General features: G+C 37.8%; 1 protein-coding gene and 1 long non-coding RNA gene across 2 annotated transcripts; one reads left to right on the top strand and one right to left on the bottom strand.

Moving 5' to 3' along the window:
* Positions 1–294: 294 nt before the first annotated feature.
* LOC146735621 (uncharacterized) lies at positions 295–10,286 on the bottom strand. The gene is made up of 3 exons (XR_014931142.1): positions 10,146–10,286; positions 4,228–4,360; positions 295–616 (listed from the first exon to the last, which is right to left on the bottom strand). It is a non-coding gene; the product is annotated as an uncharacterized LOC146735621 (long non-coding RNA).
* On the top strand, positions 2,925–15,820 carry LOC144356720 (uncharacterized). The gene is made up of 2 exons (XM_085506176.1): positions 2,925–2,993; positions 13,411–15,820. The coding sequence occupies exon 2, from the start codon at positions 13,424–13,426 to the stop codon at positions 14,975–14,977; it is 1,554 nt and encodes a 517-aa protein (XP_085362302.1). The 5' UTR covers positions 2,925–2,993; positions 13,411–13,423; the 3' UTR covers positions 14,978–15,820.
* The last annotated feature ends 700 nt before the right edge of the window (positions 15,821–16,520 follow it).

The raw sequence follows: 16,520 nt of genomic DNA, 5'->3' as shown, positions 1-16,520 counted from the left end.
AGGTTATTTCTCATTTCGAGGGGTGAAAATAAAACACTCGAAATTTGCTAAATTGAGAATTGATTTCCGTTACAAGATGCGTAAGATGATCTGCCGTAAACGTAAAAGCCATTATTTAGATTCTTTTTTGATAGTGCACTATAGTGCGTGTTTTGATTGCAGAAGATTTTCCGCCGGCCACCTTGCATTTTGAATTCAGCTTTCTGCATTCGTGTTGGTGATTATTGTTTATCTATCCCCTAAACACAAACTGAACGTAAGTCATGCGTGTTTTCATTAATAACAATATACATGTTTGAAGTGGCAAGGAATTATTGTTTTCCTGTTTATTGAATTCAAATTGGTAAGTTCACATCTTGGGAAAATGCGATGTTGTCTCCCATTGGATGCCTAATACTGTTAGCAGAACATATGTCCATTCATGGATTGTGTTGCTTTCATCGTCCGTCGTGTTGAATAAAAACAAGAAATCCGAATGTACCTCAGAAAATTGGATATGTCTTTCAAACTCTGTAGCGATAAATCATATGCAATGTACATACATTGCAACACTGCCATGTTGCCAACCAAATTGGATCACCAATACGTAATCACCGATACCTTCCAGCGCACCCACCTTCAATGAAATCATTTCAACCAAGCATTAGTATGTGTGTAATTTGTTTTGATATCAAAACCTCGCCATAATGGTATATGCACTTTCAGTCTCTATGGATGATTCATTATGAAGAGAATACATGTTTAACATATTTAAAATTAGAAATATCAAATGTTTTTTTTTATCATAACAATGTTTAATGAATAACGACGGATTACTTAGTAGTAAATAAAGTGCATGTTACGACAATTTTCTTGGATGAAAAGGCTGTTTTTGTCGGGGAGTTGTTTTTTGTCAGAATTTGGATAGGCTATAGCCTCCGAGATTCTATATCACATATCAATATATCACGATTTAAGGAAAATCGGTTACGGTGCGTGGTTGTTGTGTTCGACATAGTTATTTTATAAAAAGAAATATGGCCGCCACAGCTAGCCCTGTCATACAGTAGTCTTACATATAGATATCATTGGTTTCCGAGGCACAATGAACAATATGTTAGCAACCATACATTCAACGACAAGAACAATTCAGGACAGACCGTGACAGTATTGGCATTCAGTGTTCATCACTGTCCCTGGATTCAAACAATCAAAACAAATGTTAATTACGAGCGAGTATTTAAATTAGGCAAATGTTGCTATTTTATTGAATGTCTCCATGGAATACAGCGTTGTAGGTTTGTTAAATTCTAACTTATCGTTGATAAACAAATGTCAAATTTATAAATATTGTTTATAAATTTATAAATATCGTTTATAAAAAAATAGTTTGATGATCGTAGGATCCGTATGTTAACTCAGATTACAGTAGTCGTAAATCTCTGTATTTTTATTTGTGATTACTGATAACTGGAATGAAAATATACGGGTACAGTTTGGCAATCTAAAAATAAAGTACCCATGTTGCATTAATATCAATATTTTTCACTTTATATCAATTATTTTGCTGCGTGTGTCAGCCACGTGGTCTATCGTTGACAGTAGATTTGCTATTTCGTTTAAAGGGCGCTGGTCGTCGCGCAACGCGTGTTCGAATTTTATGTAAACAAACCATGTATTTTACACGCGTTGTGTATGTCGCTAAGTGTACCATATCGAACAGAACGCGTCGCGACGACCGCCGTCTTTTAAAGTTTGAATTGTTGAAAATATATTGATCATGCTGGAATGCGTTCGCAATCATGCTTGACACTGCCATGGCCAAATGAAATTGTATTCATTGCGTGTGAACCCATCTTGTTATACCAAGACGTTGTCCATTTATTCATTCGGTAAAAAACACGAACAATAAGCCTTAAATGCAAATGGACGCCGAGATCTCATTGAGAGCGAGAAAGAACGAGACTTGTTTTGTCCCATTCTTTCCTTTCATCGGGTCCACTGTTCACCTGATCTATGTAATATTGTTTGTTTGTTTTTTGGAACGGTGTACGAAACGATGGGAGAGACTGTAACACTATTTGGGGACTAAATACGAGTTTCCTGACAGAAATGGCCTCGCGGCCAGTTTCTTCAAAGGTGACATGCGTGGTACTAACAAATATTACACGTAATGTACATTTCTTTATGGTTTATGCATATTTATTCATACGTAAATTGAATACTGACTTGTCTGTTTTAATTATAACTTTCTGATAGTCATTATGCTCAATCGTTCATGCGTTTCGTTTCAAAATTTAATTCATTTTTTAATCACCTTGAACGCTGAATATGCTATAGTGATGTGAGCCACTGATCGGATGGTCCTCACGTCTCCACACTGTCCCCACGAGAGATGCAGAATCGTCGCTATGGCAACGCTTCTTTATTTATTTGTCCGACACACGGTTTTCACTGGAGATCGGGACGAAGTTTTAATAAATCATATTCGATTTCCATAGTAACGTGATTAATCACCCGCCATAATATATACATATACTGCATTGTTGCCGAAAAATGAGTTTTGAGCAAAAAATATACAATCGCTGACATTTTATTTCAAGGTATTTTGTTCGCTCTTCCTCGGACTAATTGTAGGCGACAGTTAAACTGGTTTCCATGACAACGTATAATTATTTACCCACGTGTACGTATTATCTGTTGACATGATAGTCGATTAATTGGATGACATCCACGGCAACGCGTCATAGTAGTGAACTGCTGCCTACTTACTATAACATATTACCCAGTACTGCCGACGCATACGACGCGGAAAAATACATGTATACCCACGTGATATGGTGTCATCATCACTAAGCAACGTGCGCATGTTCCTTCATTATGCGGCTTCCTTTTCCTAATAGTCATATCGAGTGTCGACACAGGAAATCATTAGCGCTTTGCTTGTTCGGATGTCGAGATCTCCTTGTTTAAACAAATATATTGTGACGGAGACTGGGGAGATCGGGCTACAGGTACGATATCATTTCATCTACTAGTATATCCTGTGTCTCAATATGATATGTTGCCTTATATGTAAGACGAGGGCTCAGATAGATTTTCAATGAAAAAATCGTCATTTTATTCGTATATGTGTGTGTGTGCCGTGTGTTTAAATAATGACGACACCCTGATATTATTGTCGTCTTCGCAAATATATTTCGAAAGACGTTCACCATTTTTTAATTAATTAAATTGAATTTCAGACATGAATTTTTAGTGACATTCTGGCTGATTGGAATAGTTTACACATGCAAATTTTTTTTAAAGTTAACAATGTACTAGACATGTAAACACACAAGTGGTCAACTGACATCGATATTACTAATGTTGCTTTACATACGGTGTCATTTTGTTTTTAATAACGCATATAATAACAGTGCCAAGTTAAACCCAATCGTTAATACTAATCAATTTATCGCCTAACAATATATTGAAAATTAAAAAGTATGAACTTATGGAATTATTTTATTTGTTTCCAATTGCAATACGCATGTCACATTTGTTCAATTCTTCGGTATAACTATTAAATGTTAAAAGAGTTGAACTCGAAACGTCTGTCTTTTTTATCTCTTGTAGTATTTTACCATTTTCCCGCTGGTCGGTTATATTTTGTTCATTCTGCATTATTAAATGTCGCTCCCCCCGTACACGCAACTCGATCATGATATTTTTTTCAGAGAATAGCCCGTTAAAAAGAAACGGAGAGTCGTAGCCTTGATTCTGATAATGCCAACAGTGACGTCGGAGATGCGAGTAAACTGTCGGTTTTAACATTTTTGTATCAAAATGTATGATCGTAATCACCGTGATGGTGGCTTCCTTCACACACTTGCCCGTGTTAGGCCATTTTATGAAAGACAAAAGACGGCCTTTAAGTAGATAACAATACCCCTATATACATGGTTCGATAGACAGCGACAATCTGTGATTGAATGGGTGTGCTCTCTATTCCCTGGCTTGAATTTGTGAATAATTTATGACAATTCATGTTTCGAATTCAGTAGCTCGGATGTTATTTATCATATAAGCAAACACATTGTAAACAAGTGTAAGTGACCGTCATTGGAAAACCTTTTATCTGTCCGATACCCATCTCGCCACAGGTACGCATATCGGTAGAAATAATTTTGCAAAAACAATCAGATCCACACATATCAGAACCGTTTGAAATGTTGTACTGAAAGTAGTTAGAGAGTAGTTGTATACCTTTACAACAGTTTCTCAGATTTCCTTGAATGTTATGTAATTTTCATTTTGTGCACGTTGTGTTGTTGTGGCTGTTGTTGTTTGTGCTCTTTGTTAAAAAGGTCTCATCGTATCTCAAAATGTGCCCAGTTACCTATTAAAAAGTGAAAAAAAAAATCATATATAATTAGAACATATGTACTAATTATTAGAGAATTCTGATTAATTAATATCATTCGATATATTGAATAGAATACAATCGAAGTAGGTCAATTTAATGATTTGCTTTATCAGACAGTTTTTGTCCTGTATAAAATACATTATCTATTTCGTTGTTTCATTCAAAAACGTTTTTGAAACACAAAATGTGTCGCCGCTCATGTATACAGTAGGTCAAATGTCGGCGAAGTATCTATCTATCTATCTTTATTAAAGGGCAGTGGTCGCGCGAGATATATGGGTCTCATATAAACACAAATGGCGACTTTGATTGTTGCGCAAATCAACAAGTACAGACTCGTTTTAAATTTGGTATTTTTTAGGTGATTGGAAGGTGTCGAAACAGTCGCCGGTGGTAATTATTGCAAGTCGCGCCCAGGTGAAATCTCGCACTTGTGATTTCAATTAGAGAAGCGCATTGGATTGTAGGGAAATCAATGCTTATCAACACAAATGTCGCACATGCACAGCGCGACGACCACACCCTTTAACAAAAAATATTTAAAACTGTGCTTGTTTCTCAACATTTCTAATAATAATTTTACATCGACTTGACATTATACATTGTGTAAATTCAATATGTAATCGCATGACGCAACCAGACTGCATACAAACAAACAAACACTCAAATAATTACATCATCTATTGTCCGTTACCTTCAACGTTTTTACAGTTTGAGCAGACGTATCCTTTTTAACACTGCTGTTATACAAACGTTCGTCACATTAAAATTAATCGGGCAGCAGATGGACCGTTATAATTAACCTGTCACTTTAATAGCCAACTCGTTACCGTCAAATTCACCCGAAAGCCAGTCTCGTTAAACAGCGGGATCAGAGTTTATCCCCGATTATCAAAATACTGAACGGTTTAATCAATGTTCCGGCGATTGCAGCGATATGTGATCAGACAGCGATGTAATTCAACATACAGCATGTACGTGTCATACTTCTCTATGGCAAACTTAATTTTCCACGTCATCGACCACTTGTTTTCACCTTCCGTTAGCAAAATCTTTTTTTATACAATTATGCTCACAATTATACATGTGAATATTTCTTCTAATCGCCCGAGTGCCAAAATCGAGTTTTCACAAATTTCACAAAATAAACTATGTTTTTGTTCAGAAAGTTTTATCAAGAAATCTAAACATTACGATGAAATGTTGCCTCAAAAGTTATGCTGTTGAAAGGGAATAAATATCGGTAAGTTCGAAATATTGGTCTTAATCGTTGCTATAGTTACGTTTTTGCGCCAAACCAAAGATTTAATTTTGAATACGTTACGCCGCAATAGTTCTCTCGAATCAGTATTCATGCTTTCCTATCAATTTTGAGAAGACTTTGCTATTACTGATCGAAAGTTAACAATTTCTAATATAAAATAAAAAACTACACTTGATAATAATAAACTTTTAAAATGCAAATCCACTTCATATAGCCAATTTATTCAAAGTAATTTACACACGTGCTCTTTTCAATATAGTAAGTGTCAAAAAACACGAATAATTGAAATCGATTGATTAACGTAAACAGTAAGGTATTATTGTCTGTAATGACTAAGCCAGAAAATCAATTATTTTTTCGCGTTTGTGTATATGCTTTAATGGAACGTTACATTGATTGCAATACATATATACATTTGTATTTGGAAAAAATAAATATTACAGCCAATAGCAATATTAAAATGTCGATATTGTTTCTATTTTAAAGCGGGAGGGTCGTTGAGTCCCAAGCGACGATAACAACCCATGCTAATAACGCAACGGATCATGGGTAGACGCTTGTTTGTAAACAAAGACACGCTATGGCCGTCTGACGCATGCGCAGGTGGCGACTCCCCCGATTTAAAGTATACGCACAAAAAACAATGCTTATATAGTATGAAGTGAGGATTCGCTGTTGAGTCGAAAGCATATATACAAAACTGAATTTAATACGTCGAAGAAAATAAGCTGATTTTGGATTGGTCTAAAACAAGCTGATTTCTGATTGGTCTAAAACAAGCTGATTTCTGATTGGTATGTTAGATGTCATGGTTGAATAGCCCGTTGAATCAGGCGAAATCTAGTAGGCAGCTGCGCATTGACTTACGAAATTGACTGTGGCGAAGTGGGAATTTTATTGTATTACCACAGTCCCTCTGTATTACATTCAATTTCAGTTAACGCTGATTTTTAAAATTTTTAAAACGCTAATTTTTTTAGCTTAATCGTGCGCTAACCGCACCCCGACCGCAATTTGCAATTTGTTAGTAAGACTAGTAGACGCTTCTGTATACGATACTGATTTCACTATATTAAGGCTCAGGAAAAGGAAATCGACGTTGAGCGATTGGGTGTATTAAACAGCCGCTGTATTGAAATTATGCATACACAACTGTGTACCTGTGTTTTTGAACCGAACAAATTACCAGTCGCATGTATTCAACGTCACTACAGACAGTATTCAACAACCTGGCATAGTTGTCATGGTAATAGATCGTATAATGCCAAACGTATGTTGTATATATAATTGGAGCAGCGTGTGACGGGTAATATTATTTTCCAATTATTTGAAGTCTCCGTGCAAAAAATCTCCGTAATATACCGCAAAACAGTCAGAATTAATAACCATTAAACGAGGCATGCGCCTTATTTGAATTCACCGGTGATTACGTTATCTGCATACTAATACACATTTAACCGATCGGCAGCTGTTGTATGTGAGTGTTTTAATTCCCAGGGCCGTAAAATGTAAGAACTAATCGGGTTGTATTATTACAGTGGTGTACACTGAAGCATAAAAATAGCATACTATAGGAATTAAGGTGTGTACGCGACGAGAAGCCAATTCTAACTCCTAATTCAGATTAAAATTATCTGTCTCATCTCAGAAAGATATTCGAATATATACAGAACGTAAATGATTAATTTATGTATTAGAAAAATAAATTTGATATTCCAGATTAAGTATCTATGTATGACAACTTAGCGAGATTGCACAGATGTACGAGATTTAAGTTTGAACCCATATGAACCACTGTGAGCAGAATCTGTATGTATTGTCACAGCGAAGTTTCTTCTAATATTCTGAAACAAGTTCAATGTTAAACTCATTTTGATATTTTCATAGAATCTCAACTCGTCGCACCAAAACCGTGCAGCGCGTTCAAGTTTCACACACGTTGTATATTCTGCATGGGTTCAACCTCGAAAACGGCGCGGTATGACGACTGTGGCGCATTAAATACCATTCTCATAAATCGCGCCCTCTAGTGACAGAGCGCTTCTGTGACGTCAGAATGACATACATGGTTGACAGCAATGCCGTTTAAATCAAACACTGAGTTTTGTTGTGTAGTCGTTCGTCATCTGGAATATAGTCAATTATTCATTGATGTACGACTATAGATCAATATGATATTGACGCTTCGAGCAGAACCATTTACGTCATATATGTGTTTCGCCACTAGATGGCGCAATTTAAATGAAAGATTATATTACTGAACTCGTTCGGATTCTCTCCACCTCTAACCATTTCGACATATCGCTAGTATGCATGCGCCATTGGCGACAAAGTTGTCTAGAAACTGCATTCTAGTACAAATTCGCCAAATAAAAGATTAGCTGCTGGAATACGAATTAGATATGAAATTAATACTAATCATCGTCGCTTTCGGTTAAAAAACATAGAGTCTGCATCATTCAGCGGATCGGGGGAATATTCAACAATATAATAAGACTGGCTCGTGACTTCCGGGCTTCTTCTCATTCCGAAACTGCTATAATGTAAAAATGGATAACACCCTTAACAAACAAATGGTGAGAAAAATCTTAACCACGTTACAAATTGTGTTATTTGTAAGAGATATGTTTCACCAGGGACGTTTTAAAACTGTTTTTTTGCTCAGGCTAATTTCCACAACCTGCGATTTGTATTATAATGTTTTTTGTCGATGTTCTAGAATTATTATCCACGAGGTGCTAAATGTTTCCAGACTCTGTGGCTCACTCAACACACTCACATATATCATTTTCACAAGAAGACCCCCCTCCTGCTTGTACAAAAGTGATTAATTTTTCATATGCTTGTCGCTTTTAAGCGCAACGGACAAAAAAAACAGGTTGGCATCTTAAAGCGCGGTGGTCGTCGCGCAGCGCGTGTTCGGATTTCATGTAAATAAACAATGTATTTTACACGCGTTGTATACGTCGCTATGAACCCCATATCGAACAGGACGCGGCGTGACGACTGCCGCCCTTTAAATCTAAGCCGCTAGTGGTTATATATAAATGGTATAATACCACCAGAGTCTCGCACGCTTATCACAGAGGTATAGCCATGTATATGTCGTATATAACTAATAGTTATAATAATTACGTCTGAACTGCCCTAAAGCAAATGATCGATGAGAAAATGTATATATAATCTAAGAGCGTAAAAGAGCATTTTGTATAGCAATGCGGAATATATGACTAAGATTTCATAAGGACAGCTTCAATCTGTTGTGTAAACAATATTAAATTACAGTAAAGTTGTACGCCTCTTAGCAGATGATTTAATAAATGAAATATTTGATTCTACACATCAAGTGAGTCTGAAACGGTTATCTTTTTACAATCACTGTACAGTGTAATTGAAGTTGGATTTATTTAAGAAATTATTCATTTGTTTGTAAATAAATATTGATTTATCTTCTGACATTTATATCTTAATTTCAAATGTTGTATTTTTGTAGTGTTAAAATGTGTTTTAATGTTATTTTGTCAGTGGTGGATAATAAAAAAACAGCACAATGTGTACCAACGCTAACACGCTGAAATATACACTGCTTCGTCACAAGATAAACAAACTAATCTGGGTTTGTTGTTTGCGTTAGCTTTTTAATCAACGGGTACGAAAGATTACAATTCCGATTTCAGTTATTTTCTAAATGCATGTTTTCGAAAGCTCATGCAGACAACATAATGCCGTAGAATGTTTATTAGAATATCACCTGATACAGTAAAGACCTACCACGAGTATTCGTCGTACCGTAGCGAAGCACAGACAGCCTGAGAAACAATAATTTGTGTTGTTGATGATGAAGATATATTTATATATATGACAAAGAAATATTCTGACAAACTGGTTTAGTTAAATATTTTGCAATTTTCCGTGTATGCTACTTTAAGGAAGCGATGATCAGTATTCCTAAAATTATTATTTCTATGTGTGTATGTATGTAAACTTACATATATCGCAACGTGTTTAGAATGCAATTGGCCTAAAACTAACACGCGTGTGTATTGCATCCCCGTTGGAAATTTCGAAATGAACGTATTGTTTCAATTGTTAAATTGAAAAGTTGTTTTACTCAGACACGTCAAGGGGTCGCCATTACACGTGCATTCGTTACAACTGAGTACTGTCCATTATACCATCCATCAATCAATACATGCATTGTTGCTGAAGGTAATTTATTCAATCTATCTCGTTAAAAACGAATCTGCTAATAAGTACATGTAAACGACGTGGACCTGTAACAATCAAAAATCGACAATGGGTATCAAATAATCCGGCGTTGAGCGAGTCGTAACTATACAGTGTACCAGGGGATCTAACGTATACAACGTCGGCTTACCGTTGCCAGCTACCAGTTTCCGTCAAGATGGGCACGTCCCCGTATCAGGTAATACATACAGTGGGTGTCAATCAAAACACTCAATATCTCTCTACTAAAGTATACAACTCACTAACCTGTTGAAGGACGGGCAAATATCGGACGGCAGCCAGGAGGAGTGCTCGGTCCAGTTATGATTGAAACTCTGCGCTAAATAGTGGATGCAGTCCCTGAAGGAGTAGACATTTGCTCGACCCGATCGTGTCGCGTTTTAGTTTCTTTCTACCTGCTTGGGACTTTGACCAGGAGGGGTCGAAATGTGAAAAGTCATCGTGTTGTTTAGCGTGTTGTTTATGTGTTGTTATACAGGTACCGTGACACCCATATAAAGCCATGGATTCCCCGGTATGTTATTTCACATGTACGGTGCGTTCTGTTGCTCTTATCATTTGACCATGTAAAACGCGTGTTCACGCACACGCTCTGACATTGCCCGACAAACTACCGTCGTCTTACTTAGAGTACCGACAGACTCGTCGGAAAATTCACCTGTTTCAACGTCATGACAGGGCCTCTTTGTCCTCGTTACTTATCGACCCATTGTTAAACATAACATTACGTGCGCTGTGTGTTCAACGCGTTGCCCCATGTAGTGTCTTCGAACAAAGCAGTTGTTAGAAATCCACAGTGTTTCAAAAACTCGTTACAGATATTAACCAGGGCAAACTTTCGTTTCTGAAGTTTATAATCAGAGTTAGGTCACGCAGTGACGGTATGTGAACATTGAGTCTATTATTCTGGTCGTCAGTCTCACCATGTCTATATAAGTAGCTATTGAGTACGATACAGACGATTAAGTCACTGTATTAAGTCATAATAATATGTCGACATCGGTTGATCCATTTATATCCGCCATAATCGCAGGGTGACCCTAGGTTACGATAGACACGAGGGTTGAAGTAAGTTGTTTTTTTCAAAGAGTGAGCATTGTCAAAGAGTATTTTTAATTGCACGTCTCTCGTGTTGGGGGTGTTTTTAGACTTGACCCGAATCCCACCAAAATCAACGGAGTGTTTCGTTTTACGACCACTTTGCTTTGTTTTTGTCTTGACAGTTGTTGAAAAATATGGCACTTAAAAAATCTAGTACAAGTGTTGTATGGCCCCCAAAGTAGGAGCCCTGCGGCAATTACCGAGTAGTGATGAAAAACACACGTACACAAATAACCCCTACTAAATTAAATGTATTGCAAACAGTCGGGACTGTGAATTGCTGGTGCTTGAATCAGTGCAAATATCTTTGAGGGAAAAATACTTCAAAAGCTTTATTCTGAGTGAGCAGCAATACGCCACGCAGCATCCCAGTAGGAACTACGACGTTGAATCGTTGAATCTGGCGTTATTCATATGCAGTTCTCGTGACGGGGGGGGGGGGGTAAAATCGCCAACAAACAAGCCATGTATATCTGGGAAGAGGTAACAAAAACACTGTCAAAAAGAATTGTGGAATTATTTCATCCGAACATGCACGCAGATGACATTGAAGTTCAAAAGCAGTTAAACATAGAAAACAATTTACGCATCAAATTAGAAATGTTTACTGTTATGAGGCAGCAATACCCCACAAGTTACTGTGACCTTAACAGGTTATACTTAAAGCGGGAGGGTCGTCACCTGCGCACGCGCGGGAATTGAGTCCCAAGCGACGATAACAACACACGATAAAAATGCAAAGGCTCATGTATATAGATAGGTACACGCTTGTCTGTAGCAATGACACGCTATGGCCACCTGACGCATACACAGGTGACGACTCCCCCGCTTTAAATCATATTGGAAATCGACGAATATTTCTGTCAAACATTCGAGTATTTTGATGTATACGTATAGTTATGAGTACGTAATTGTTAATGGTTCATAATGTGTATGTATTTATAAAACGTTACTATCATTTCAATATGTATGCACGCTGAAAAAAAAAACGGAATAGTACAATCATCTCAAAACAATGCTCTCACTGAAAATTCGGTACGCACGGTCATTTTTGTGCTTTAGAATGTGCGCGTATTTTTAATGTGCTTGTTGTTTTGGAAGTTTTTTTTTATTTCATCTGTGGGTTCGGATCAACAGGTGTGTGTTTGTCAACTCGCCGTGTCAAGTTATCAAGTTAAAGGTTTAAAATCGTCCCGAGTTATGAGTAATCATAATCAACACATTTGGTCGATGACAGTGCCATGTATATAGTACACAATACAAAACTGTGCCCGATGACGTATCATGTGAAAGATACTGTGGAATACTTTATTTTCGCTTGTAATTATTTTTCGCCATTTTCGCTGAAGGAATGATTCAGTGAAAAAAATCCATTGAATATATCTTTTTTCCTATATTTTACATTCAACTCGACAAAAAATCACTGAAAATAAATTTCATACAAAACACCCCCAAAATCTCCTTTTCAGTGAAAATTAATTCCAGTAAAAAATATTTTACAGTAGTAGCGTGCTTCAAATACACATACACCTAGATTTTATACCGCACGAACTGATCGAACATTTGCTATTTTTCTGACTTCATTTTTAATTTAAAACCCGACAGATTAATGTTATTAAATCGACGATTTAAAATTTACATTAACATATTTTTCCTTTTTAAAGAAGTGAGTAGGTTTCGTAATGAGAAATGTATTTTCCCTGAAGAGAACGCGTAAATTAATCGTACACGTATGCTGCTTATTCACGCTGAATAACATACTAATAGTTAATAACGATGAAGATGATCCAAACGCTGTTGCATACGAAATATTTCGATAAAATACAGTCATATTCGAAATAGGCACGCTTCCGTATACAAATGTAAAACACCCCGCGACTGTACTTTATACATCGAATACATTCCAGTGCACGTTTCGCTTACGAGACTGAGTATATCGCAGAATTAATAGCATTTCCATTTCAAATCGCACTGTGAAACAACACATTGTGTTACGTGCCACACCATACTACCCGTTGGTTTTAATTGATCACTTTAGCTGATCAACAACATTATTCACATCAACTTAATAATGTATGTTTCCTCCCCCTCTGTTAATAATGGGATCGCCCGGTAGTGGCCACTCGTGCTGTAACCTAGTCCATGAAGTCAATACACAGCAACCATCATGATGTATGTTCATATGTCGTACTATTGACCTCAGTAATTATTATCAAATTTGACTAGTAAACGGACAACCTTTGCGTTAAAGTTCAACGCACCGGGTCCCTTTACGACGGTCTGCCCGTTACTGTCTCACGCTCACCTAACCGGAACGCAGCTGTGTACATCGTTCTGATTCAAGTGCAGGTGTAAGTCATCCAAAAGCAGTACAGTTACTAACAGGTTTACTCTTTTTTACATGTTACAGACACGTGGAGATTATGACAGACGTGCTTGGGATATCTCCCGTGGTGGTCTATGAACAGCCATTGCTAATAACAAGGTTACGACCAGAATCGGCGAAATCACTGCCGGCTTCAGCTACACCGCGGGATATACTCCAGTATTGCTCACCTAGCTGTGAAATTTGTTGCGAAAGCGCTCCCAGTACCAGTAGCATGAATACGGAGCGATCATACCCGACGTTGGCTGTGACGCGCCATCATAACCACGCCACAAAGGGGGCACCGCAGTTCGAGGATGTGGTGACTAAGCTTCAGCTTAGACGGGAAATGGAACATTTCTTGCAATACAAATCGCAACACAGGGGGAAGGTGCACCAACGCGTACACCATAGACAGGCTTGGAAGGACGCACCGAAGCTGCAGAAACCCTCATGGGACCACCAACGAAAAAGTACAAATGAACTTAAACTTGATTGCGGCTGGAAACAGGGTCAGTTTACCGGGGCTACTAAAAAACACGGCACGCGTAACGGGTTTTGGAAATCGATGACATCGCCGACTCCAGGGGAACAGAATTTGAAACAACAACAGTTGAAACAGTCGACATATCATAAAAAAACAGTTGACCCTGACAAAATAAACATGTCCAACGTGATGAAACAACTGCACATTAAAGGGACGCTCAGCGCCAGGGAGCACAGTCGCAAAGATTTTCACGTCACTGATCCTAAACGAAGCTCTTCGACGAGCGCCATTGACTTCAAGTCATATTCAGGCGGACAGTTCCGACGTAGCAGTAATGGCGATAGAATACTCGGCTGTCAAAGGAACAAAAATGGACTTATCGAGCGAGGAACCGATGGTCGATCGACCAGTAAGAAACCTTGTCAAAGATTACCGTTGCTGGCATCCCCAGTATCAGATGAGAAAGAGGTGTTTGGATTGGATGACAGACACGTCGACTTGAAACATTTGTGCAAATCGCCGCGTCCAATAACCGATGTCACGTCGTCCCGGAAATCTTCAACAGCGTCCGACACGCTAGAAATCCAGAGCAAGGCTGTATCTGTGCTGCCACATCAACACAGGGGTGCGAATGTCTCTCTGTATGAGTTCCACCTGCAGGGTGACCGTGACACAGTAGTAACGAACAGGTACACTGGAAGTCATTTTAAATACGATAACAATAACAGCAGTAAGAATAAATCGACCAAAAATGTACACGCGCAAGCCGAGACACAAGGCGAACAAAGTGTTAGCGTGCAGACCCTTTCACCATTCGACAAATCTTCAGAAGACTCCGAGTTACTTTATTCACAGACTCACAAAACGCCGAGGCTGGTATTACGTCAGAACTCGGGCATCAGTCGTCAAAATTCGTATCTGCTCGATTCGGAACAAAATCGGCTGTGCAACACACCGGCGAACACCCCGACACTTGATTTTAACAAATACAACTTAATGTTGGAGCCAACAGAAATGGACGAGCCAAAATGCACTTGTAAACACCGCGAAGACTCAAAGGATTTCGACACTCAGAGCCCAGAACCCAGAACTAAAATTGAAGTGTTCATGCCAACAGCGACATAGGGACAAAATAGCTTGTATAATAACGTACATAACTACTGGGTTTTCAACGAGGTCTAACGAAATGAAACTGGCGTTGTCAGCGAATATTCGAGGTGGTAGCATCCGCCGTTATAGAAACTACGATAATATATTTAAAAAAAATACAAAATTCAAACTGACATTTACCAAATATTTAATTGAACGTTATTAGTAATTATTCCAGTCCGTCCGTTCTAATTTGACAATTCGACAAATGCTGAGATGGTAATTATTCGAAATGTCATAAGCAGTGCTCCTCGTAGTACAGTGGTATGTCATATTACGAGTATACAGCTCGCGGGGGCGCCAGCTCGTTGCTTAGAAACGTGTGGACGGTGTAGATTACTTTAGTTTATAACTCAGACGAGATGTCCGATACTATTTCTATGTCACGGATAGCATCAGTGAAAAAAAAACAGTAATCACAAAGTTAGACCAAGTGCAGCAACCATGTGCCATGCTGTTAAACCGGGCTGCGTCACGGTCCCGTTTCTTCCAATGATTTTTAAAATCAAGAAAGTGAATAGAACTTGAAAGTCAGGAATAGGAACATTAATGTCCACCTTTGACATAGATCTGAAACAATGTCCGAAGATGTAGTTGTCGTATCCGCGACTGAAAATATCAAATACAAATTAGACGAGCGAAAATGAAGACAGTTTTAATTTAATTTAATTTAATTTAATTGAACCTAATTTACATTATTACCGCTATTCTTGTATGAATTTGCATGGAAGCAGAAGAGTCCACTCATTTCCTTCCATGCATATTTGCTTTGCTCCGTGAACGAGGATTTAGCTGAAAATTAAACATTGTGAAATAGTATCATGTGTTCTAGATTGTTTTTCCTCCCACTTGGTATAATGACGAAATCTTTTTTTAGTTATATCCGCTTACGTGATGAGTGATAATACGCATGCGTGTCACTGCCATTATTGTTTAAATAAGTTGACCATATTTACGTATTAGTTTCAAAGAGCTTGCCTACGTAGATGACACATCCCGTCCATGTGCTTTCTTAAGCTCAGAGTCACTACATTATGTGATTTTCTGTTCAGTGCGATATCTCGCGTAATGTGCGAAAAACGAAGACCAAACGTCTGCCGCAAAAACCGAATGATTTGATTTTGAACTTGAACTTCTTTTGTATACCTTATTTTCGATTGATCGTTCGGGGGGGGGGGTATGGTGTTGAGACACCGTACCTTTACTTCATCAAGAATGACCATCATCAAATGTGTCAAATTCCCGATGTTTTGACGAGATACTCAATTTGTCGAGTTACGGACATCGAGTTACGAACATTGAGTTACAAAAACATTTTAGAAACCACGCCCACTTTTGCGAAACCACACCCAAATTGTAATTAACAGTTAATTAACAAAACTTCAAGTTACTAAGTACGGGCAACATATTTTTTTGTTTTGTTTAACGTTGTATATTTTCCGTAATTCGAAGTTCATTTAACTGATATTTAAAATTTTATTTACTTAATTTGAACGTTAAACAAAACAAAAAAATATAT

The sequence above is a fragment of the Saccoglossus kowalevskii genome, chromosome 12, assembly GCF_978046115.1.
Source record: "Saccoglossus kowalevskii chromosome 12, keSacKowa6.1, whole genome shotgun sequence".
NCBI classification, from domain to species: Eukaryota; Metazoa; Hemichordata; class Enteropneusta; family Harrimaniidae; genus Saccoglossus; species Saccoglossus kowalevskii.
The sequence above is the reverse complement of the archived record's forward strand: the minus strand, read 5'-3'. Positions and strand labels throughout refer to the sequence as shown.